At 47.3% G+C, this 25,259-nt stretch overlaps 1 protein-coding gene across 7 annotated transcripts in view; it reads left to right on the top strand.

The window, feature by feature from the left end:
- The window catches only part of SLC39A11 (solute carrier family 39 member 11), a 465,983-nt gene that overhangs the window by 387,742 nt on the left and 52,982 nt on the right, over nucleotides 1-25,259 (top strand). Inside the window, exon 8 of one of the 7 annotated variants that reach the window (XM_023211943.3) lies at nucleotides 3,768-4,442. The exons of the other annotated variants lie outside the window; for them this stretch is intronic. Within the exon in view, the coding sequence (XP_023067711.2) occupies nucleotides 3,768-3,912 (145 nt within the window). The 3' untranslated portion in view covers nucleotides 3,913-4,442. Of the gene's footprint in view, nucleotides 1-3,767; nucleotides 4,443-25,259 lie in introns of those variants that run through there. 7 annotated transcript variants of the gene reach the window in all.

Here is a 25,259-nt window from a genome sequence, read left to right as displayed (position 1 = left end):
CTGTCCAGGTCAGCTTGCACCAAGGTATTCATTCAGAGGTCATTGTCTCCTGAATTAGGAAGACTCTCAGCCAGCAGAGGGAGGCCTGTAGTTTGAGGGAAATACAGCTTGCTTCTTTCTTTTTCTTTTTTTGAGACGGAGTCTCGCTGTGTCCCCCAGGCTGGAGTGCAGTGGCATGATCTCAGCTCACTGCAAGCTCTGCCTCCTGGGTTCACACCATTCTCCTGCCTCTGCGTCCCAAGTAGCTGGGACTACAGGTGCCCGCCACCATGCCTGGCTAATTTTTTGTATTTTTAGTAGAGACACGGTTTCACCATGTTAGCCAGGATGGTCTCGATCTCCTGACCTCGTGATCCACCCGCTTCAGCCTCCCAAAGTGCTGGGATTGCAGGTGTGAGCCAGTGTGCCTGGCCCCAGCTTGCTTCTTTCTGTTCTGATCCCATAGCGGTTTCTTTCTGCTTCAACCACAAAGGAATTCTTCAGACCATATGCACTTGGGGAATTGCATGCTTAAGTGGTTTTCCTTTCTGAAGTATCGTCACTTCGAAGAACGTGTTCTCTGGAGAGGAGACACGCCCTCAGCTCCCACTTAACTCAGTGGCAGGCATCATTCAAACCAGCAGGGGGAGCAAGGCTGTCTGTACTTAAACACTCAGCTTCACATACCACTTCCTGTTTTAAGCTTTGACTAAGCACGTGTCAAGAGACGTTTGTAGTCCATGGACCCGCCTTGACCTACAGGTGCAGCGGCCATCCCAGAGCAGGCTGTGCACAGCAGAGGAGGCTGGCTGCGAACTTTAGTGTGCCGTGGATAGTCCACAAAACACATCCCCAAGATATGACCAGACCAGCTAATGCTAATCAGTACCCAGACACTTGGTAAAGGACGCATGGTTGATTTGTCTACATTTGGACGTAATATAGCTCATTCAATTACACATGGAGGCATCAAAACCAATTTTAAGATACATATTTGCCTCTCCGATCAAAGAGTAAAGATCGTAAAATAAATCCTTTCCCCTGGCTTATAAATATGTATGTTGATATATTAACAGTTATTTAAGACAGCAGCCATTCATTAACAAAGCAACCCTTTATTTAGAAAGAAAAATGGCAATTGACATATTTTCCTGGTCATTCATCAACATTAGCCAGTAGATGAGCATGTCTTTATGTGTAAGACACATTACACGTGTGTCTGCCTGTCCAAGCAGACACTCTAGTTTTGCTCCAGTAGATTGCATGTGTGTGTGTGTGTGTAGACAGGATCTTGCTCTGTTGCTCAGGCTGCAGTGCCGTGGCACAATCATAGCTTGCTGCAGCCTTGACCTCCTGGGCTCAAATAATCCTCCCTCCTCAGCCTCCCAAGTAGCTGAGACTCCGGGTGTGCATCCTGTAGATTATTGAAAGCATGCTTGCAGGTTACATGTAGAGAAGTTACAAAGGAGACTGCATTGTTGTGGCAGGGAGGAGTCTCAGGGAACTCACATGGAAACATTTTAATTATAGTTCACTCTAACATCTTTGAACAAGCAAGCTGCCTTCACTGGCTCCCTCCAAGCCTCCACGCAGCTACTCTCGCAATGCCTAGACCTGCCCCGGGCAGCACTCAGTCTCCCAGATTCGTGGAGCATCCCAGGGAGACCCTTCCTTCCTCAAGTTGCTGATCTTGACCTCCTCCCTGCCTAGCAACTTGGGTCTCAGCATTCCCAGCCCGGTCTCCCTGGAGAGTAGCCTTTAGCCTGAGAAGTGGAGACCTAGCCTGAGGACAGTAAGGTACCTGGGGAGAAAATACTGTGACACCTTGATCCCACTGTTCCCACCCTTTCACAGCAGAAAAATGCCCCTCCCACCCTTCAATCACTTCGGCACAATCCTGTTCTATTCTTTATCTGCAGTCACACAGGGTGCTCTCAGTTTTATTTTATGCAGGCAAGCTCTTCTCTTGAACCTATCACACTACCCTGTCTGGAATTCTAGAGTGATCTATTGGCAGCTCCTTCTCTTCAATTTTCTTGGCTCATCCTCCCACACTGCATAGCCTCACCTGGAAAGTGCCGGTGGGCAGCAGTGGACAGACAGCGCCACCACGCGGTAGCTTGGCGTCATAGGTCGCTAGACAGCACCAGAAGGAAAAAGTTTGACCAGGAAAGGCAGCTGAGACGAGTGTGTTGCGCTCCGAATCCATGTTCAGCTTGTACAGAGGGTGTACCTGCAAAAGGCTAAGGACCATATATGTAAGTTACATGTAACTTTGGACATGTCCAACTTCGCTTTGGACGTTTTTCAAAATAGTAACATCCTTATATTCCGGCTGTTGTACCTTGATGTTTCACCCCCCATTGAATTCAGCACTTATAAAGCTCCTTATTGTCTTATTTTCCCATGTCGGAAATAAAAGTAGAGCTTTTATGTGACCCTACGTAGAGGGGTAGAAATGTGAAATGGGCCAATTAAAGTGTGAGAAGCTACTCCAAGCCTTCAATGGTCTACCCAGCAGAGGAGCATAGAGATGCAAAAAGTCCTCACTTCCAAACACCCAAAAAATCAGTTCAGTTTTTCTTTTTGCCATTTCAAGGGGAGAGGGTGACATTTACTTTTCTAGTGACTTAAAAAACGTAGTGTTATTTATTGCATGCATTCTGGGAAGTGAAGAAAGTGAGCCAGGCCAAGGAAGTCCACTGGATGCATGGGCAAAGCCAGACCAGGATCAAACAGGTTCTCACCATCTTATGTCATTTGTCATCAAGTCATTTATCAGTCTGTCCCCATCCATCCGTCCCTTCAATCCACAGAGATTCACTGAGCACAGGATTAATCCTTTTGAAGAAAGCAGGATTAGCAGGATAGTTATTTCATCCATTGCAACTGGGAAAACAAGCTTGAATTCGTGGGATTGGCGGGCTGATCGTGATTTTGAAAGATTGTCTTGCCTCTTAAGTACTTTTTTTTTTTTTTTTTTTTAAGCAGTTGAAGCTTTTGGAACAAGTTCCTAAGTGCACACTCTGGATGGAATAGATACCATCCTTTCCCCGAAAGTTCCCCCTCTGCACTTGGCAGAAAACCCCTGATCTAGCCCAAGTCTCTAATGTTATAAGTGAAGAAACTGAAGCCTCAGAGTGGAAAAGGAAGTCATCAGGGATGATTGAAGTCAGAGCTCCTGGTTCCTGAACGCTGGGGCTCTTTCCTCCCCTCTGAGAGCTGATCTGTCTGTAGCTGGTTATGTTTCCATTTCAGAGGGTAGAGGGAACTTCCAGGATGTTTCAGAAGATCTGCTTTCCTCATTGTCTCAGCTTCCCCTCTGAGGCTCACTCCCCGCACCGCTTTCTTGGTATTTTTTCTCTTGTCCCATTTGAACTTCAAGAAGTGCTCCTCCCATTCTTGGACCACCTTGAAGCTTTTGAGCAAGCTTTTGGAAAACTATCTGTTTTGTGCATTGCAATAGAAAACTCAATTAAAGGAGCCAGATGGGATTGAAGGCTGGGAAGCGAACAGGGAGAAATGAATCGTCTTGGGCCTCATCACCAGAGTCCCTGTCCAAACCGGGGTAATTCTTATCCCCCTCTTCCCCTCTCTTTCCTCTCCCTTTCTCCCTTCCCATGGCTTTTTATGATAATGCTTTTCAAGCTCCCAATAAGAGCAACGTTTTACAGAGGAAAAAAAAAAAAGGACAGTGTTTTGCCAGTACAATGTGTGTTCGTGTGTTAGCACCTCTGATCTCCCCATAGTTGCACATCTAAGATTTTTTTTTTGACTAATCCTACCAGGAGAGAAGAGCTACCCCTTGGAGACTTTATTCTCCACATCTCCAGCTCTGTGCTGACAAATACAATCCGATCGTTACCTGGAAACCTGGTGATTTTCCAGAACATGTGGAGGAAAATCAAGAACTTAGTAGCCATTTGCTTATAAAATATTCCATCATGGAGCCTGGTGCTTGTGAATGTCTGGGTTGAATGGATAAACAGATGGACAGATGGGTGAATGATCTGATTACCTGCTAACCTGAGATTGTCCACAAGGTTCCGTCTTAGTCTGGCTTCATCTGTGTCTGACAGACTTTTATGACTCACTGTCTTCACCCCCCAGGACTGATGGAACATATAACATTGTTCAACAAAAGTCATTCGAAAAGTAAATGTATCACCTCAACAATGGCAAAAAGAAAAATCTAGTTGATCTTGGGGTGTGCTGAAGTTAGCACTCTCCACACCTGTGCTTTCTTCTCCTGGCACAGACAATCCACGTGTAGGGTGATGGTTGTGTGTGTTTGGAGTTGGCCTCACTGGTGTTACAAATCCAGTTACTGTCATCCATCTCTTCCTGCTACTACTTACTCTGAAAGATGGTTTTCCTTTGAAGGATGGAGAAATTCTCCAATTCAGACCTCCTGACAGCTGGGCTGCAAACACACACACACACACACACTCTCTCTCTCTCTCACTCTTACAAAGACGAAGAAAATCCCGGGAGAGATATTAAGACTCGCGCCCATTTCAGCACTCTGTCCTCCTGGTGACATCTCTCCATGAAGCATCTGGGACTTCGCCTGACAAGCACCGGACAACCTGACTGAGCACTCGGCTCTCACTGTGTGTGCCTCAGTTTCTACGTCCGTCATATGAGACAGGCAGATTGTATTCATGGCTATGAGACTGTTGGGCTTTGTTGGACAATGAAGACATCCCCCAAATATGTAAAGACTGACAAAGGACGGCCACCTTTTATATTTTTCAAAGTGAAGGCATTGAAGGAAAGATGCGATCGTAGACTGCCATGGTCAGTGAATTCTTTTATGAGAGATCACCCTTCTAGAAAGTGCAGCCGGGTGCAGTGGCTCATGCCTGTCATCCTGGCACTTTGGGAGGTCAAGGCTGGCGGATCTCTTAAGGACGGGAGATCGAGACCAGCTTGGCAAACACGATAAAACCCTGTCTCTACTAAAAAATACAAAAATTAGCCAGGTGTGGTGGCGGGCACCTGTAATCCCAGCTATTCGGGAGGCTGAGGCAGGAGAATCGCTTGAACCCAGGAGGCGGAGTTTGCAGTGAGCTGAGATCGCACCATTGCACTCCAACCTGGGCAACAGAGTGAGAGTCTGTCCCCCCCCCAAAAAAACAAAAGTGTTATTTACCACCAAAAATTAGTTCATGAACTCAGGATACAACAAAGTCCTTTCTGCCTTCCAGACAGAAAGACCAAAGACCTTCCAAAAACCTTACTTTTTCCCTCCTGCACCCCACCCCAGTTCACATTCCATAAAACAATATGAAAACCTTGCATGATAATACCTGGTTTGTAATTATGCTCTTGATACAAATTAATCTGTTTGAACTCCATGGGGCAATGCAACAAGATGATCTGGACTCTGCAATTTATTCTGCTACTGTTTTCATCTGTTGAAAATCTAGTTTCTCGAAATTGGATGGTGTATTTTTAAAACGTGTTGCCTTGACTTTTGCTTCCCTGTCGTCCTTCCCTGTGTGCAGAAGCCATCGAGGAGAGGAGGGCAAGGAGGGAAGGGGAGTCTTTTTGGGAGAAGGAAGTCACAGCCCTAGGAGGGATCTTGATTCTTGAATTCCTAAGTGTTACCCAAAAAGAGAATCATTAGCATGGAAAAGAAATCGATACTGGAAGATACTGAATTTCTTTGGATTGACCAATTTTTTTCTTTTTCTTTTTTTTGAGACGGAGTCTCGCTCTGTCGCCCGCGCTGGAGTGCAGTGGACGGATCTCAGCTCACTGCAAGCTCCGCCTCCCGGGTTTACGCCATTCTCCTGCCTCAGCCTCCCGAGTAGCTGGGACTACAGGCGCCCGCCACCTCGCCCGGCTACCAATTTTTTTTTTCTTTGGCTACTTCATGGAAATGGGGGCCCTGGGACAGAATAATATCCGAGGGAAAAGGGAAAAAAATAATTATTTTAATGCGCAGCTGAGTTACAGGGTATACTTTGTTTGTTTGTTTGAGACGGAGTCTCGCTCTGTCGACCAGCTGGAGTGCAGTGGCGCATTCTCGGCTCACTGCAAGCTCCACCTCCCAGATTCCCACCGTTCTCCTGCCTCAGCCTCCTGAGTAGCTGGGACTACAGGCGCCTGCCACCGCGCCCGGCTAACTTTTTGTATTTTTAGTAGAGACGGGGTTTCACCCTGTTAGCCAGGATGGTCTCGATCCCTGACCTTGTGATCTGCCTGCCTCGGCCTCCCAAAGTGCTGGGATTACAAGCATGAGCCACCGCGCCCGGCCTTTTTATTTATTTATTTTTATTTTTATTTTTTTTGAGATGGAGGCTCACTCTGTTGCCCAGGCTGGAGTGTAGTGGCGCCATCTCTGCTCACTGCAGCCTCTGCCTCCCAGGTTCAAACGATTCTCCTGCCTCAGCCTCCTGAGTAGCTGGGATTACGGGTGTGCACCACCACACCCAGCTAGTTTTTGTATTTTTAGTAGAGATGGGGTTTCGCCATGTTAGCCAGGCTGGTCTCAAACTCCTGAACTCAGGTGATCCGCCCACCTCAGCCTCCCAAAGTGCTGCGATTACAGGCATCAGCTACACCCCTGGCCAATTTTAAACTTTAAAGTTCTGTTTCTCAAACACAGAAGCATCATCATGACAAGGGCTTTTCTTGGGACCACATCCTGCATCTTGGTCCTCGAACCACAGTAATGACCAGTTATTATGTAGGGGAGCTCTGCTGAGTGCTTGCTGTGTGCCCAGTCCTGTGCTTTTTCCTTCATTCTCTTGAATCATCACACATGGACCCAAGAGGAGCCCCATTTTACAGACCCAGAAAATTGAGGCACTGAGAGGCACCTTGTCCACAGCCCCATAGCTAGTAAGGGCAGCAGTCAAGACCGGATGTGGTGGTTCTTGCCTATAATCTCAACACTTTGGGAGGTTGAGGCGGGCAGATCATCTGAGGTCAGGAGTTCGAGACCAGCCTGGCCAACATGGTGAAACCCTGTCTCTAGTAAAAATACAAAAATTAGCCGGACATGGTGGCACGCGTCTGTAATCCCAGCTACTCAGGAGGCTGAGGTAGGAGAATTGCTTGAACCCAGCAGATGGAGGTTGCAGTGAGCCGAGATCACACCACTATGCTTTAGCCTGGGCGACAGAGCAAGACTTTGTCTCAAAAATTAACAACAACAACAACAAAAAGGGCAAGGGGACAGCAGTCAAGTCTGTGCCTAGTCTCTGACCCCAGAGCCTACCTCTTTTGGGGCGTTCTAGGCTGTGAGGCGACCTGGCCAGGCAGGAGGAGAAGCTAAGTGGGGGAGCCTGGGGGAGTGGGGGGGGTCTTGCTTCCTGTTGAGTTTAACTTACTGCAGACCCCCTCATACCTCATTGTATGTGTTGGGGAGATGAAGTAGGAAGTATTGATGCTATTTAAGACCATGAATTCTGGGGCTTGACTCCCTGGGTTCAAATCCTGGCTCTCTCATCAACTGGGTCTATGACCTTGATGCTATTGCTTTTCTTATGTGCCTCAGTTTCCTAATCTGCAAAATGATAATAACAGTATCTACCTCAGTGGATCGTTCTGACCATGAACTGAGTTTCTCTAGGAAAAGCACCCCAAGTACAGCCTGGAAGACAGTAGCGCTGTCTGTGTGAAGCTACTGCTCTTGCTTCCTGGCACAGTCACGACACATCCTACAGCTAGATGGCCAGGCCGTTCCTGTTTCCACTCAGGTTCCAGGACAAGCGCTCCCCACTCCCTGCCCACCCAGGAGAAGAACTGTCTCAGAAGTAGCTTCCACTGTCTGCAGGGAGCTGACACTCAAGCCTCGGGGCTCAGGTCCAGGAGCAGGGTCTCTGAGTGTGCCTGGCTGCTCTGCCCTCCCACTGTTTCTACTCTTGTTGCTAGAGCTCCGTGCCGGATAAGGGGCCTTCACATCCTTCGCTGTCTTTCCCCCAAGGCCCTTCCAGGCTGACTTCGTCATCTTGTCACAGCATGGACTCTGCACGCTCATGAGCCCTGGCCCTGGTACTGCCTGGCCCATGTCCTCAGCCTTCGTTGTGTGGTGTTTTTCTCTCTCCTGTGTCCTCCCTGGGAGCAGAGCCTGGGTCACCTCTTTTATGCTCTACGTGGGACCCGGAACCAGGCAATGCATGGTCAGCTCTGCGCTAGGGGTGGTGATGGCCTCCCTGGAATCCTTCAGATGATTTCATAAGGGTCGGCCCCTCCAGACCACACAAGCACACGAGCTGCTTCCTTTTTGCTCCGCAGTTTCCTGGACTCATCTGGAGGCCCCTTCCATGTAACCACACAAGTCACCTTCTCAGAGCAAAAAGGGAGATGACAGCGCTGCCCCTCCCCCATCCGCTGGGCAGCAGTGTCTCCTCCATGAGCAGCACAAGGGGCCTTTATGCTGCGGCCCCTTCCTCCTCCGCCACTGCCCCCAGCCACCCCCACCCAAGTCCCTGGCGACAGGGATTGGACATCTTGGCACAGGAAGCTACCACTGCACAACGTACACTCTGTTAGTCTGGAGCAGGCCTCGGGGGGAGGGAGGGCCCCCGCCAAACTCTCTGAAAATGGCAGTGTGGTTTCCTTGAGGCTTTCCCGGACACTGGAGATGACGCACGCTTCTTTTCTCTTCTCCGTTCGCGCTGCTTCCCTGTCCATCCTCCCCAACAGCTTGTTACAAGTGACTTAGGGAAGAAAGCAATTCTGTCTTCGAGGGCAGCCCGCTGAGGAAGGTCAGGCCACTACCGAGGGAGCTGTGGGTGTGGTTTAGTTCTGGGGGTGGGGTCTTCATTTTAAAACATTCTGCTTGGCACACTAAGGCAGCTCAGGAGCACTGGTGCCTGTGTGGCGTTCGTGGGGACATGTGGCACTTGGTTCTGCTTACCTGCATTGCTCAGTCCTCACTGCCATCCCAGTATGGACATGGAAGGCAGAGGAAGTGCCCAGAGGTCATTCTTCTGGTAAGAGGCAGATTCAGGATTGCTTTTTTTGAGACAGAGTCTCTGTTGCCCATGCTGGAGTGCAGTGGCATGATCTTGGCCCACTGCAACCTCCCCCTCCCAGATGCAAGTGATTCTCATGCCTCAGCCTCCCAAATAACTGGGACTACAGGCGTGCACCATCACACCCGGCTATTTTTTTTTTTTTTTTAATTTGTATTTTTAGTAGATTCGGATTTTTGCTATGTTGCCAAAGCCTGTCTTCAACTCTTGAGCTCAGGTGATCTGCCTGCCTCAGCCTCCCAAAGTGCTAGGATTATAGGCATGAGCCACTGCACCTGGCAGAGTCAGGATTTGACTTACTTCTGTCTAGCCAGGCATGGTGGCTCATGCTTGTAATCTCAGCTACTTGGGAGGCTGAGGCAGGAGGATCACTTGAGGCCAGGAGTTCAAGACTTACTTCCATCTGATTCAGAAACCTATGAATAAACCTCCTCTGCCAGCCTCTAGCAATCATGGAACAATCAAGAAAGCTGGAATTATCATCCCATTTTACAGAAGCAGGCTGTATCCAAGAGCACACAGCAAGTGAGGAGCAGCTGCCATTCTACTTTCTGTCCCTATGAATTTGATTCCTCTAGGATTTGAACGCAGGTGTCCAGCTCCAGAGCCCGTGCTCTTAACTATCACTCTGCCGTTAAGTGATGTGCCTGCCTGTGACCCCAAGGGCTTAAAACTCTCCCCCAAAGTCATGTGGGAAATGGGGTCAACTCAGTTGTGAAAAATGTCTAATCTCCTATGATGAATCCTTTGAATATTGACTATAGTAATTCTAATTTGTCAAGACGCTTTTTTTTTCTTTTTTCCCCTGAGATGGGGTCTCACTCTGTTGCCCAGGCTGGAGTGCAGTGGCATGATCTCGGCTCACTGCCACCTCCACCTCCCAGGTTCAAGCGATTCTTCTGCCTCAGCCTCATGAGTAGCTGGGATTACAGGCAACTGCCACCACGCCCAGCTAATTTTTTTTTTTTTTTCTGTTTTTAGTAGAGACAGGGTTTCACCGTGTTGGCCAGGCTGATATCAAACTCCTGACCTCAAAAGATCGGTCTGCCTCAGCCTCCCCAAATGCTGAGATTACAGGCATGAGCCACTGCCCCCAGCCCAGATGCTTCTTTAAAATCACATCTCATTTGGCTCATTAGGAAATGCAAGCCTAGGTAAAGAATCCACAGTGAGGGACAGACAGAGATTTTGTATTCAGTGTTAACTGGAAGCAAATATTTCTGTTAAAGATGGTTTTGAGCATTACTCCACATGAGTGTTACTTTGGTAAGAAAGATAACCCTTGGTGGTGCCTCCCGGCAGTGAGATATCAGGGAAGGAAGAAAGAAAGGAAAACTCCAGGCAGGTGGTACTGAGGTGATCTGGTGGCCTTGCAGTTATGACTCACTTCTCCAGCCTCACCTCCCAGACAGCTGACGTGCAGGGTTACTGCAGGGGAGAGCTACAGAGCAAGTGTGACCTGTCCTGTAAGTTCCAGAATAAGGAGCAATGCTGAAGTCATGCACCCCAGAAAGGTATGGAAGTCCTAATCCCCAGGACCTCTGACTGTAACCTTATTTGGTGGTAGGGTCTTTGCAGATGTTGAGATCAGCTTGTGCTGAATTAGGGTGGGCCTAAGTCCAATACGGCTGGGTACCCTTATAAAACAAGGATGGAAGACACACACAGAGAGGACAGTGCCCCGTGGCCACACAGGGACATGTGGAGAGAAGACGGCCTTGTGACAGTGGAGGCAGAGACTAGAGTCCTGTGTCTAGAAGCTGGGGAATGCCACCGAGTACCAGGGCCACCAGAAGCTGGAAGAGCCGAGGGAGGATCCTCCCCTACCTAGAACTTTCAAGGGGAGCGTAGGCCTGTGGACACCTTGATTTTGGACTTCTGGCCTCCAGGGCTGTCAGAATAAATCCCTGTGGTACTTCATCATGGCAGCTGTTAAGAAATCAGGGCATCAAGTCTCCCCACCTCGATCAGCGTCTTCTCTGTCCCTGAGGTCCTCTCTTAGCTTTCTCCACTTCCTCTCACAGTGGACACAAAGCCCCAAGGCCACTTTTTTTCCCTCTTTTTAAATTAAAAAAAAAAAAAATTATATATATATTTATTTCTTTATTTTGAGACAGGGTCTCTCTCTGTTGCCCAGGCTGGAGTGCAGTGGCACCATCTCAGCTCACTGCAACCTCCACCCCCTGGGTTCAAGCAATTCTCATGCCTCAGCCTCCCGAGTAGCTGGGATTACAGGCACCCGCCACCACAACCAGCTAATTTTTGTATTTTTAGTAGAGACAGGGTTTTACCATGTTGGCCAGGCTGGTCTCAAACTCCTGTCCTCAAGTGATCTGCCCGCCTCGGTCTCCCAATGTACTGGGATTACAGGCATGAGCCACCACACCCGGCTCTGAGGCCACTTTTTCATCCATATTCTTCTCTGTGCCTCTGCATCTGTGTTCCCCATCCCTTTGGTAACTTCTAGTTTTTATTTCAGGAGTGGGTTAAAGTTTCCAATTTTGTTTTGTTTTGTTTTGTTTTCCTTAAGCCTCTCTCAGTTCAGTCTGGACCAACTTGGAGAAGAGCGGTGGCTTTCTCTCCCTTTTTCTGTGGCCGCCTTCAGACGCTGGCCCATGGGAGAGTCAGGGCTGTCCCCCGTATTGGAGCTATTAAACTGTCGTAAGAAAGAGGCCTTTGTCACGGGAAACACGGCACTCAGCTCAGTCACAGAGACAGATTGTGCCAGAAAACAAACAACAAAAAAAAAAAGGTTCAACCACAGCATTCTTTGGGACTTCAGTCATCCGCCTCCCGCTTGTTCTTAAAAGACGAATTTCCTTTCTTCCGTGTAATTCCATCAGATAGGTCGTCAGATTTTCATTCTGTCCAGAACTGAATGCTGGGGGCCCTACCCTGCCATCTGCGAGGGGCCTCCGCCCAACACCCTGCTTGCATGACCTCATGCCTGCAGGTTGGGAACCCTGGGGCTCCCTTGGGCCTTCTTGGGGCGGGTCAGGGAGGGTGTGAGGAGAACGAGGGTGGGGGTTAGATATTTTTTCACACTCACCATTACCTGCCTGTGCACTTAAAAAAAATGATCAAGATGGTACATTTTGGCCAGGCATGGTGGCTCACATCTGTAATACCAACACTTTGGGAGGCCAAGGTGGGTGGATCACTTGAAGTCAAGAGTTCAAGGTCGACCTGGCCAACATGGTAAAACCCCATCTCTACTAAAAATACAAAAATTAGTCGGGTGTGGTGGCACATGCCTGTAATCCCAGCTACTCAGGAGGCTGAGGCATGAGAATCGCTTGAACCCGGGAGGCGGAGGCTGCAGGGAGCCAAGATCACAGCACTGTACTCCAGCCTGGGTGACAGAGTGAGACTCCCCCAAAAATAAAAAATAAAAATGGGCCAGGTGCAGTGGCTCACGTCTGTAATCCTAGCACTTTGGGAGGCCGAGGTGGGTGGATCACAAGGTCAGGAGATCGAGATCATCCTGGCTAACACAGTGAAACCCCGTCTCTGTTAAAAATACAAAAAATTAGCCGGGCGTGGTGGCGGGCACCTATGGTCCCAGCTACCTGGGAGGCTGAGGCAGGAGCATGGCATGAACTCGGAAGGTGGAGGTTGCTGTGAGCTGAGATTGCGCCACTGCACTCCAGCCTGGGCGACAGAGCAAGACTCCGTCTCAAAAAAAAGAAAAAGATGGTACATTGTATGTTATATATACATTAATCATTAAACACTAACTCCCCATTCCCTGTCTTCCCCCAGCCCCTGGCAGCTGCCATTCTCTTTCTGTCTCTATGAATGTGACTCCTCTAGGGACCTCATATAAGTGGCATCACACAGTGTTGGTCCTTTTGTGTCTGGCCTATTTCACTTAGCATAATGTCCTCAGGGATCATGATGTTGTTACATGGTTCATAATTTCCTTCCTTCGAAGGCTGAGCAATATTCTGTTGCACGGATGCCCCATTTTGTTTGCCCATTCATCTGCCCATGAACCCTTGGGCTGTTTCACCTTTCAGCTCTTGTGAAGAATGCTGCTTGTGAACATGAATGTACCAATATCTCTTCAAGACCCCACTTGAAGTTCTTTGGGGTATACGGCCAGGAGGCGGCATTGCTAAATCATACAGTAGTTTAATTTTTAAGCTTTTGAAGAACTTAGTCATGGCACATCTTATCTGCCATTTAACACCGTGCCCTTGGGCAAAGGGGTACTTCCTGGAGGAGCGAGCCTCTCGCGGGCTCCTGCGGCCCCTTTCATGGCTGGGTGCATGGGATGCATGCAGCCAACCCTGACCTCCTCCTGAGTGCAGACCCTGGGATGCTGCACTGGTCACACACCCGTGGAGCTGGCCCTGAGTGAGAGAGAGTGGAAGTCACGAGAGGAAATATTGTGAGCATGAAAGGGCTACATGGATGCAGGATGTGAGGTGAAGTGGTTTTGAATGTGTACGTGTAAAGATCGGTGATTCCATGCTTTTCCAGCAATTGCTGTTTAACCAAATGAACCTCTCATTGTTAACCTCACAAATACGGCCACGTTCCTTCTTCAGCAAGGCAGGTGAAATGTGCCACGAGCCCACATCTGAAACCGGGCAGTCCGCAGGAGGTGAACAGCCGCAGACTGTGTCATCCACCTTCCTGAAAGGTTTGGGGACAGCCCCATAATCACAAAAAGGTGGTGTTCTCTGGTCTTTACCAAGGAGGCCCACCACAGACACGGTGTGCACACTCAAGCTCTTTCTCCTTGTTAAGGCTCAGTTTCCTCATCTGTAAGTGGGATTTCCTGAAGGGGTAAATGAAAGTGGAAGGAAAGCCCTTGGGTGGTGCTGGTTGCATAGCAGGCACTCAGCAGGACGTGGATGTTGACACTGTCAGCAGCAGGGTAGCAGACTTGGCTGCTGTGCCTCTTACCTGCTTCCTTCCTTTTTTGGTAGCCCATTATTGAACAGTATTAGGCTGGTGCAAAGTAAGATTGCGGTTTTGGCCATTACTTTCATTGGTAAAACCCAGAATTTTTATTATTATTATTATTATTATTTTTTTTTTTCTTTGAGACAGAGTCTTACTCTGTTACCCAGGCTGGAGTGCAGTGGCATGATCTCAGCTCACTGCAACCTCCACCTCCCAGGTTCAAGCTATCCTCCCACCTCAGCCTCCCAACTAGCTGGGAGTACAGGTGTGCGCCACTACACCCAGCTAAGTTTTGCATTTTTAGGAGAGATGGGGTTTTGCCATGTTGGCCAGGCTGGTCTCGAACTCCTGACCTCAGGTGATCCACCTGCCTCAGCCTCCCAAAGTGCTGGGATTACAGGCGTGAGCAACCGTGCCCAGCCTGAGCCACCGTGCCCGGCTTGATCTTTGTTGTTATTTTGTCTTTGGTCTTTCAAGATGGAGTGAAAACTGGCCTCTAGCATTTGGTAAAGACCTTATGCTGCCCAGCAAGGTTGGCTGAGTTACCCCTGGCAGGCCAGCTCAGATAGGCAGGCAGGCCCTGCCACAGGCAGATGACAACAGGTAGAAGAAGTCCACATATTTCACATGCCTTTGGAGCCTGTGCCCTGTCTGTCTGCCTTCTTGAAGACCCCAGTCCTTTCTCTATAGGTCTCCGGCTCAGCCCATCTGCTCCTTCTCAACTTAACGGCAACAACTTTGAGGCTCCTGAAACGAATGTGCTTGCATGGGGAGGCAACACTCTTTGTCCCACCTCTGCCAGCAGACCTCGTAGGACAGGACATCAGTGTAATCCCTTACTAAGCCCTGTGCTTTGCAGCCTTCATTTTAACCGCTTCTGTTCAAGGTACAGCAGCATTTTCTCAAATTAAGGGCCTTCCCATCCATTTAGAAAGCAGGAGACAGAGAAAGCTTCCTTTCTTGCACAAGTCTATTCCTTTCTACTTCTGGCTGTTCATGTCTTTCATTGGAATTTTCTAAAAGTGAGCACAGGCCACGCATCTGAATTTTTCCTACCATTTCTCCCCAGAGCTATGACCATCGAGGGGCAGCCAGGGGAGATGTCGCTCACAGTGTTGCCCAACCTGATGGGAATCTCCAGCTTTGCAGCCTGAATGTTCCTCTGTCCCCACCGCCTATACTCAAGGGCTTCCAGGAAGCTATTGCCCCACGGTTAGGTCTTGTTACTTGCAGTACTCCACTTACAGTGTCAGTTCTGTAGTATTTAGAATATGGGTTTGCTGTTTGTAACAGAATCTAAATTTATAATGGTATAAATAAGAAGTTGATTTCTCTCTCACCTAGAGTTAAGTAGCATGACACCATGGTCATCTGTGACTTAGATTGTATCTAGATTTCTACTTTACCGTCTCTAGCTCCTTGGTCCAAAGTGGAACTCAGCCATCATTTCTACATCCTAAATAGTGGGATAGAGGCAGAGGGAGTAAAGAAGAAATACACTTCTTCCCTTCAAGAACCTTATCACCCCAGGCTTCAATGCCATGTCTTGCCTGCTCGAACGTGCTTCTTCCTGTTTACTTTCCCCTGTACCTGGACTCTTGGGACTGTCTTGTCTGCTTGAATCTTGAGCTGCTAATCCATCCTTCCTTATGGGCACTGACTTCCATTGCCCCCTCATCTCCAGGGTCTTGACCTTGGTTTCCCGCCCTGGACTTACCTGTCTACCTACCAACTTCCAGAAGTTGCACCCATCTTTCCCCCCACCCCCACATTTTTTTGACCAGAAACTTAGTTACATGGTCTCACCTAGCTACAAGGAGGCTGTATTTATACCATGCAACCCATGTGTCCAGCCAAGGATCAGGGATTCTTTTCTTATTGAGAAATGGATAAGGGAATAATGAGTAGAGCCTGCCTTAGGCAACCACGCTGAGTCCTGAGGATTGCATAAGAATTAGGCAGGCAGGTGGGGAAGGAGGAAAGGGTGAGGCTGCAAAGGTAGGCAGGACCCACATCGTCAGAGGCCTTGCATACTGTATGAAGGTTGTGCAATTCTGTCTCAAGAGCAAAGCAGAGACACTAAAGGGCTTTAAAAGGGGGAGGGAGGATGTAATTGGAATTGTATTCTAGGAGCATCACTTTGGGCCATTTGGTTTAAAATAGCATCCTGCTAGAAGCCCTCTGTGAAGACATTAAAATGATGAAAACTTGCTCAGCAATGCTAAAAATAAAGACAGCAACATCCGGGCAGAATTTCCCCTAATTTTAAAACCAGTGATGGAGTTGGATGAAGAATAATCAAATTCTCATTCAACTGAAATAATCTAGGAAGACACTATGTGGTGTCTTGGAAATAAAATCAACAATTTATAAGACTTATAAGGTGGAGATTGTCTTAGTTCATTCATGCTGCTACAACAAAATAGGGTAATTTATGAATAGTTGAAATTTATTTCTCACAGTTCTAGAGGCTGGAAAGTCCAAGATCAAGGCACCAGAAGAGTCTGTGTTTGGTGAAGGGCTTACTCTCTGCTCCACAAATGGCACCTGGTTGTGTCCTCATATGGCAAGGGGGACCCCAGGGCAGAAAAGACTTGGGTGTTCCCTTCAACCTCTTTTATAAGAGCACTAATCCCATGCATGAGGGTGGAGCCCTCATGACTTAATCACTTCCCCAAAGGCCCCACCTCTTAATACTACTGCACTGGGTCTTTGGTTTCAACATACGAATTTTGGAGGGACATACACATTCAAGCCAAAGCAGAGATGAAAGAATAACAGGATATGATTCAAAGAAAACAAATCAAGGTGAAAACAAAGGTGGGTGGATTAAAAAAATGAGAACCACAGGGGAACTGAAATCGTGGTGCCAGAGTAGAAAGTCACTGGCAGGAGATAAGAACAGCACTGGCATTGTAGAAAAGCATGCTAGCTGTATGAAAGAAAAAATGATATATTCTCCCTGTAAGCAAAGGATGAAGAGGGAAATTAAGAGAGACAGAGGAAGCAATAGGTGTGGTTGGCAGAACGGATGACCCAGAGACTTCTGCATCTTCCCCAAAGAGCAACCAGATCAATTTGAACAAGAGCAACAATCAAGGTTATAATTGAAAATGAAACTTCTGGAACCTGAGGGGAAAATAATCTGAGGATGTGGCTCAAAAGAACTCAACCACATTTTAGTTGAATTTAATGAAAAGAAAATTGCAATGTGACATATCCTGGGAAAACTTTCGAGTTGCAGATACATAAAAATATCACAGAACCGTCCAGATGGGAAAAGCAGGTTACTTATAAAATAGTTACGTTCAGGTTGATCAGAAATTAGTTCAAGTGGAAAGGGACATTCATTGAAAGGATATAGGAAACAGGGGCAAGAAAATCTTGAGCTTCATGAACTGAAATTGAACCTGGAAAGTTCTCTCTCTCTCCCAGTCTCTCTCATACACTTACATGCACACACACACACACATACTTCCTTCATAATTTCTTTGCCCAACAGCCATTGTCCATTGAACACATTTTTCTTTATCAAGTTTTAATCAAGTGAGGAGGAAGATATTTGGCTCAGCTCATCTCTGTTCAGGGAGAGACCCTCAAGCTATAAGTAAAAGACCAGCCTATACATCACATCATCTTGAGGCAGGTGTCCATACCTGGGCCCACTGGTGAGCACATCTAGCAAAAAAGAGCTCAAGCCAGGCATGGGGACATGCACTTGTATTCCCAGCACTTTGAGAGGCTGAGGTGGGAGGATCACTCGAGCCTGAGCAACATAATGAGACCCTGTCTTGACAATAAAAAAGTGCTCAGCTATTTCCTCATCGGGCAAGTGAATTTAAAAAGAAAAAGGCTTTGCCTAGGTTTCTCAGAAAACAGAGCCAAAGGCAAAGTTCAGGCACTATGACTTGTGAGCAGGTGTGCTGCCGCAGAAGCAAAAGTGAAAAGGAAATGAACAACACAGGAAGGCAAGAAAGCAAATCCAAGGCATATCACTGAGCTAGCTACAGCTTCTCAAAACAAGTCAGTCTTGATGCTCAATCATGGGTTGGGAAGAATATCTTCAAGGAGACTGAATGGAACTGCTGAGTGGACTCTCATTGGAAAGGGCAGAGAGATTGTAGAAGAATGGACAGGCAATGCCATGGCCATGGGTCTTCCTGGGCTTGGGGGTCCCTGAGACCATCCCTGATGTTAGGAGATGAGGTAACAGGCTATAGGCAAGAATGACATGATGTACCAGTCAAGGTTCTCTGGAGAGACAGAACCAATAGGATATGTATATATAGAAAGAGATTTGTTATGAAGATTTTGCTCTTGTAGTTATGGGGGCCAGCAAGTCCAGATTCACACAGTGGGCTGGCAGATTCGAGACCCAGGAGAGTTGATGGTGTGGTTCTAGTTCAAAGGCAGTCTGCTGGAGAATATTTTTCCTTTTCCTACTTGGTGGTGGATCAGTCTTTTTGTTCTGTTCAAGCCTTCAACTTACTTGGATGAGGCCCACTTAGATTCAGGAGGGCAGTCTGGCCTACTGTACCAATTAAAATGCTCATCTCATGAAAAAGCCCTCACAAAAACACCCAGAAAATGGGACCAAATATCTGGGCACCTCCTGGCCCAGTCAAGTTGACACATTAGAATTGCTGAGTCTGCTCAAGCAGGATACAGGGCAAGTGGCCAATGTCCAGAGTCTAGGAGAACCTCAGAACTGGAGTGGAGCAGTCTGGTCCCGTACGCTGGGCTTGGCAAGCAGATGGACTGCTGTGTCTGGTACGAAATTATTATAGTGTACTTATTGTTCTGCAGAAATTAGAATGGATGATGTGTTTATCTTTAAATTCTATTGACTTGCCTCTTACTGATAAAACCCTTATCATTTAAACTGATTGTCCTTTGAGGCTATTTTTGCCATGCTTGAGAAGAATGGATAAAAAGAGGCTTCAAGGTTGAGCTTTGGGTTTTGCTTGGCAATTATTATTCTATGCCATACCCTTTGCCCTCCTAACCATTTTCTCTTTGGTGGAAACAAGATGAACCCTGACTTAATAATATAACAGAACCAGCATGTGTACCTGTGTGGATGTGGGAGTGCCAAAGGGAATGATCGGGACTTTGTGCAGCTCATAAATGTGGAGATGATAATGTGTTCATAGTTGCTCGATGGCACAGGAGTTCTTCAATCTTTCTCCTCTTTAAGTGATCCTTGTTTGCTTTCCTATCTGCCCTCCAATACCACCAGTGTGTCCCAGCCTATACAAGTATACATATTCTCACTTGGGACAGGTCCACTTCGTTTCAGTTGTAATCAATACAGCAAAACTTGTTTTTGTTGTTGTTGTTGAGACATCTGTCATTCGGGGTCTCTTTCTGTCTTGCTCTGTCGTCTAGGGTAGAATACAGTGGCACGATCGTAGCTCACTGCTCCAACTCCTCCTCCTGGGCTCATATGATCCTCTCACTTCAGCCTCCAAAGTAGCTGGGATTACAGGTGTGGGCCCTACTCCCATCTACTTAAAGAAAAATTTTTTTGTAGCAATGGGAGTCTTCCTGTGTTGCCCAGGCTGGTCTCTTAACTCCTGGGCTCAAGCAGTCCTCCTGCTTCAGCCTCCCAAAATGCTGGGATTACACACGTGAGCCATGATGCCTGGCCTAACAAAATTGCTAATAAGATAGTTTACATTTTCTTTTTCATACTAACTCTCAAAAATCCAGTGTATATTTACATTTACAGCGCATCTCAATTTGGATTCGCCATATTTCAGGTGCTCAACGGTCACACATAACCCATGTTGCCCTGTTGGATAGAGCCCGGCCCTAGGGCGGTGGTTTTTTTTTTTTTTTTAAAGACGGAATCTCGCTCTCAGGCTAGAGTGCAGTGGCACGATGTTGGCTCACTGCAAACTCCGCCTCCCGGGTTCACGCCATTCTCCTGCCTCAGCCTCCCAAGTAGCTGGGACTACAGGCACCCACCACCACGCCCGGCTAATTTTTTTTTTGTATTTTTAGTAGAGATGGGATTTCACCGTGTTAGCCAGGATGGTCTCGATCTCCTGACCTCGTGATCCACCTGCCTCGGCCTCCCAAAGTGCTGGGATTACACGCGTGAGCCACCACACCCAGCCTAGGGCGGTGGTTCTAAACCTTGACTACACATTGGAATCAAGTGGAGAACTTTCAAATGCTGATGCCTAGGCCCTGCCGCTCAGTGATTCTGATTGAATTGGGTTGGGCTAGGACCCGGGCTTTTCAGGTAGCTGTTGGGCAGACAGGATGAGAACCACTCTTCTGTAGGGAGCTCTCCCTGGGAAGGTAGAACCTTTTCCCCACTCTGGCCAGACCTCTCCCCCTTCTTCCCCATGAGACTTACATTGTAAACAGAAATTAAGCAAGCTCTAACTTGGGTTGTGAGGGGAAGAAAAACAGAAACAGGATGGTATTAAATTCTGTCTGTAAGGCAAGAGTGAACAAGCTAAATTCACTTGTCTCCTTGGGTCTGTTTACCAACAGGCTCAGTAATTATTTGTTTTGCCACTGCCCTTTAAGCTTGCAATGTGTTTCCCATTCTTTCTTTGCCAGAGTGTTCTTTGAGAATTGAGACTTCTTAGGAACACTACAGAGTTGGCAAGACTGGCCCCTGTGCTCCATTGGGAGCTTCCAAAGGGAATGAAGGCATTCCATCAGGAATCCTGATTCCTGGAGAGAACTAAAGAAGTATATGAGACAGAAAATCAAAGATATTGTAACTTGTGTACAACCCATTTTTCTTTGCCTTAGACAAGCAAACTCCCCTTCTTGTCAAATAGAAACCAGTCCAGACACACCACAGAGACTCAAGTTTCTAAATGCATCCAGAAGAGATTGTTTCAGAGAAGTGCCCAAATGAGGCATGAATAATTCAATCAGCAGGAAAACAAACATGATGACACCCCACATCTGAAACCCAAGGTGTCAGCAGGCAGCTGTTTGCCAGTTCCAGCAGCTCACAAGCACCTGAGGCTCCATCTGGCCAGTTGGTCCCTCACACTTCAGTTGAACTTCCCAGGGATGGCAGAAAGCTGGCAGTCATGTGTCTTGGGGACCAGAAAATAGCTGAAAGTTTTCTGGGGGCCTTGAAATAAAAAATGTACAGAGAATAGAATCACTGGGAGGAAGAAAGGTGATTCCTTGATCTTTACTCTCTGGATCCAGGATTAATAAATTAAGTAGCTGGTCCAGGCAAAAGATTTTTCTGTCATGAATGTAGCACATTCACTACAAAGAGATGGAATTGTACCCATTGTCGACAGTAGGCTCACAGTCTGATCCCTGGAGCTCAGAATGGAGCCCCAGCTGAACCAGATTGACTGAGAGGTGAAGAGGGTTCCCCCAGGGAACCGCTGGGTCACATTAAGGTAAAAGCAGGGACCTTCATACTCTTGGTCCTTCATGGTTGGTTCCAAAATCCAGCCTCTGCCATTGAGTTAGGTAGCCCTCTGTCTACCAGGGTGCCACACCTTTGATGTTGACCTTCAGATGGAAGAGATGGGCCAACCTATCCACCCTTAATCCAACCTATCACCCAGATCCCATCGTTACAAATGGCCAGCTGATGTCAAGGGTACATTGCGGCTGTGGATGAGAGGATTGATGCAGTTGGGTGAAGTGAATGACTCACACAGGAACCAGTTCTATGAATTTACTGATAATAGTTGCAATCAGCCGTACTTATTAATATGGAACATGTAAATTCAACCACATTGCCCATGTACTACAAAAGTTTACATTCTCCTTTAAGATAAAGGTTGGGGGAGAGGGAGCAGGACCTTGATAACTGCCTTTTTCCCACTGTCTTCACTATGAAAGTATCATTATAGTGTACTTTTGCATCTCCTTTAATGACGTGTTTCTAGTTTTCATTTATATCATTTGCAAGACACAGAAACACAATTCATATAGTCCTAAACCGAAAAGAGAATTTACTGGTTCACGGACCTGAAGAGTCTGGGATACTGGTTTCAGGCACCGTTTGGTCCAGAGGCTCAAATTATATCATCAGGTCTCTGCTTAATTTTTCTCTCTCAGCTCTGCTCTCTTCAGCATGGGCATTATTCCCCATTTCTAATGGTGTTAAGATGGCTTCCTGCTAATGACTCCAGCCCTATCTCCTCCTAGGTTCAAGTCCAACCAAAATAAACCATCTCCTCTCAATAGCTCCCTTGGAATCCTAATAGACCAACTTGGGCCACTTACTCCCCCTTGGACCAATCACTGTGGCTAGAGAGATGGAGTTGCACCCATTTTTCCGGGGAGGGTCACAGTCTAGTCCCTAGAGCTTGGACTGGAGCCCCAGATGAACCACATGGACTGAGAGGGGAGGAGGACCCCCCAGGGAACTGCCAGGTCATGCTAAGGTATGAGAGGGGACCTTCATACCCCTGGTCCTTCATGGTTGGTTCCATTGGTTTCTGGATAAAATGCACACAGATGGCGCTTTGACTTTTTTGAGGGACAGTATCACTTTTGCATAGAGTCTACCATAAAATTCAGGGCCTCGCAGGACCCACTAAAAAGTATATCAAAGAAAAGGGATTTGTCAACTTATGTCCTCACCTTGACTGTTATTCCTTAGGACCGGTGGATCTAGCTGCGTCTTTGACTTCTTTAATCTAAATGACAGGAGAACTGGGGAGCTGTTCTCCAGAAAGAGAGCCTAGCACCGTGTTAGAGCAAGAACCCTGAAGCCAGACTTCGTAGGTCCAAATCAAGGTGCCATGATTTACTAGCTGTATAGTCTTGAACAAGTGACTCGAGATCTCTGTACCTTGGTTTCCTCATCTGTCAGTGAGGGATGATAATAGTTTATCTCCCATAAGAAGATTAAATGAATTAGCAAGTTAATATGTCTAAAATACTCAATACAGTGTTTGGGCAAATAGCAGGTACCCTCTGGGAAAAATAATAGTAGGAGTAGTTGCTGTTGTTTTGGAAAGAGTCTTGCTCCGTTGTCCAGGCTAGAGTGCAGTGGCATGATCGCAGCTCACCGCAACCTCCAGGTTCAAGTGGTTGTCATGCCTCAGCCTCCCAAGTAGCTGAGACTACAGGCGCATGCCACCATGCCCAGCTAATTTTTGTATTTTTAGGAGAGACAGGGTTTCACCGTCTTGGCCACGCTGGTCTTGAACTCCTGGCATCAAGGGATTCACCCGCTTCGGCCTCCCAAAGTGCTGGGATTACAGGCGTGAGCCACTGCACCCAGCCAATAGTTTTTCTTATTATGAGGTGGGTTCCTGTGTTTAGGGATCATCAAACAAAGAAATTAACTCCTAAGCCTCTCCCAAAGAGACACCAAGATAGAAAATAGCTAAACCTCTCCTACATTCATTCAGGTTCTTGCTTTCTGAAAACTCTCGAGTTGATCTTGGTTGGCCATGGATGTTAACAGTTTTCCAAAATGGATTTAAGGACCGAATCTGTCTGAACTTCAGTTTGGTCATGGAGAAACAGATCATCAGAAAAGCGGGGACAGGAAACCTTACTCTGTGTGTTTCACGGGCATATTGTCAACACAAAGAATGTGGGTGACATGCTTGGAGCCCTGTGGGGTATCTCCCCTCTGACCCACCATGTTACCTTTATCCCAGCAAGAAAATGCCCATTCAAAGGTGTTCTTTTGCTTACTGTGTCTCCTTATAATAGTTCTGCTATTTCTCCCCACACAGAACTGCTATAATTAAAAGGCCATCAGCTTCGCATATTATTACTTGGCTGTAAAAGTTTCTGCAAGTTGCAACTTGAGTGTAGAGGGATTTGGCTTTGATGCATGGGGTTTATGTTGCTGTCTTTCTCCTTCCTAAAGCACATACACACCAGCACATCAGTCCCACACGCAGGACTTTTCATTGCCCTGTGGTTTGGAAGGGATCCACTCCTGATGGAAACCCCCTAATATCTCAGGAAAAGCCCATGAAATAAACCCAAGTGGGAGGAAGAGGCAGACAGATGAAGACCCGTCGACCGACAGCTCTTGGTGTCTGGTGATGGGGTGGTAAGGGAGCTCAGGAGATCAGGCAGCCCATTTATGTCTTCTTTCTTTCAGACTCCCAAACCCACGAAGACAGAGGGAATCCATTCTTTTTTTTCTTTTTTCTTTTCTTTTTTTTTTTGGTGAGATAGAGTCTCACTTTGTCACCCAGGCTGGAGTGCAGTGGCGTGATCTCGGCTCACTGCAACCTCCACCTTCAGATTTCAAGCGATTCTCCTGCCTCAGCCTCCCGAGTAGCTGGAATTACAGGCATGCGCCACCACACCTAGCTAATTTTTTGTATTTTTAGTAGAGACGGGGTTTCACCGTGTTGGCCAGGCTGGTCTCGAACTCCTGACCTCAAGTGATCCACCCGCCTCAGCCTCCCAAACTGCTGGGATTACATTTGTGAGCCACCATGACCTGCCGGAATACACTCTTAAAATTCCCTGGAAAAGAGGAATTCCCATATTCTCCCATGGACCCTTCCTGCTTTTGTGCAAAAGCGATTGCTAGAACTTGGCACTGTCATGTCCTTTTGATAACTCATTTGGTAGAAAGGAAGACTGTAGGTGTCTGGAACTTGGCGCTGTTGATCATCTGGTGGATAATTCTTTGTCGTGGGGTTTGGGAGGGGGGTGCCCTGTGCATTAGCCTGTTCCCACTAGATGCCTTCCCCATAGTTGTGACAACCAAAAATGTCTGTAGACATTGCCCAATATTCCTTAGGGATCCAAATTGCCCTGGTTGAGGCCACCACCCTAGGTAGTACATTCTTCAAACATTTGAAGGCCTACTGTATGCCCCTGTGCTAGGTGCTGCCTAAAGAAAAAAACAGTAGCTTCCTATCTTCGGACTCAGTAGAACACAAGGAGATAGAGTTAGCTTGCAAATTTATGAAAGCACATGGATTGGTATATCCGGGGTTAGTGATCCGTCTACCCTGAGAAATGTCTATGTTCTTTTTTATTTTATTTTACGGAGACAGAGTCTAACTCTGTTACCCAGGCTGGAGTGCAGTGGTGTGATCACAGCTCACTGCAGCCTCCATCTCCTAGGTTCAGGCGATCTTCCCACCTCAGCCTCCTGAGTAGCCGGGACTCCAGGCACGCACTACCACAGCTGGCTAATTCTTAAATATTCTGTAGAGATGGGGTCTCTTTATGTCACGCAGGCTGGTCTCAAACTTCTGGGCTCAAACTGTCCTCCCACCTCAGCTTCCCAAAGTGGTGAGATTACAGATGTGAGCCATTACACTCTACGTATCTGTGTTCTTTTTTTTTTCTTTTTTCTTCCCTTCCCTTCCCTCCCTCCCTCCCTCCCTCCCTTCCTTCCTTCCTTCCTTCCTTCCTTCCTTCCTTCCTTCCTTCCTT

Source organism: Piliocolobus tephrosceles, chromosome 16 (assembly GCF_002776525.5).
Source record: "Piliocolobus tephrosceles isolate RC106 chromosome 16, ASM277652v3, whole genome shotgun sequence".
NCBI lineage: Eukaryota > Metazoa > Chordata > Mammalia > Primates > Cercopithecidae > Piliocolobus > Piliocolobus tephrosceles.
Note: the sequence above shows the minus strand (reverse complement) of the source record. Positions and strands in the feature narration are given on the sequence as shown.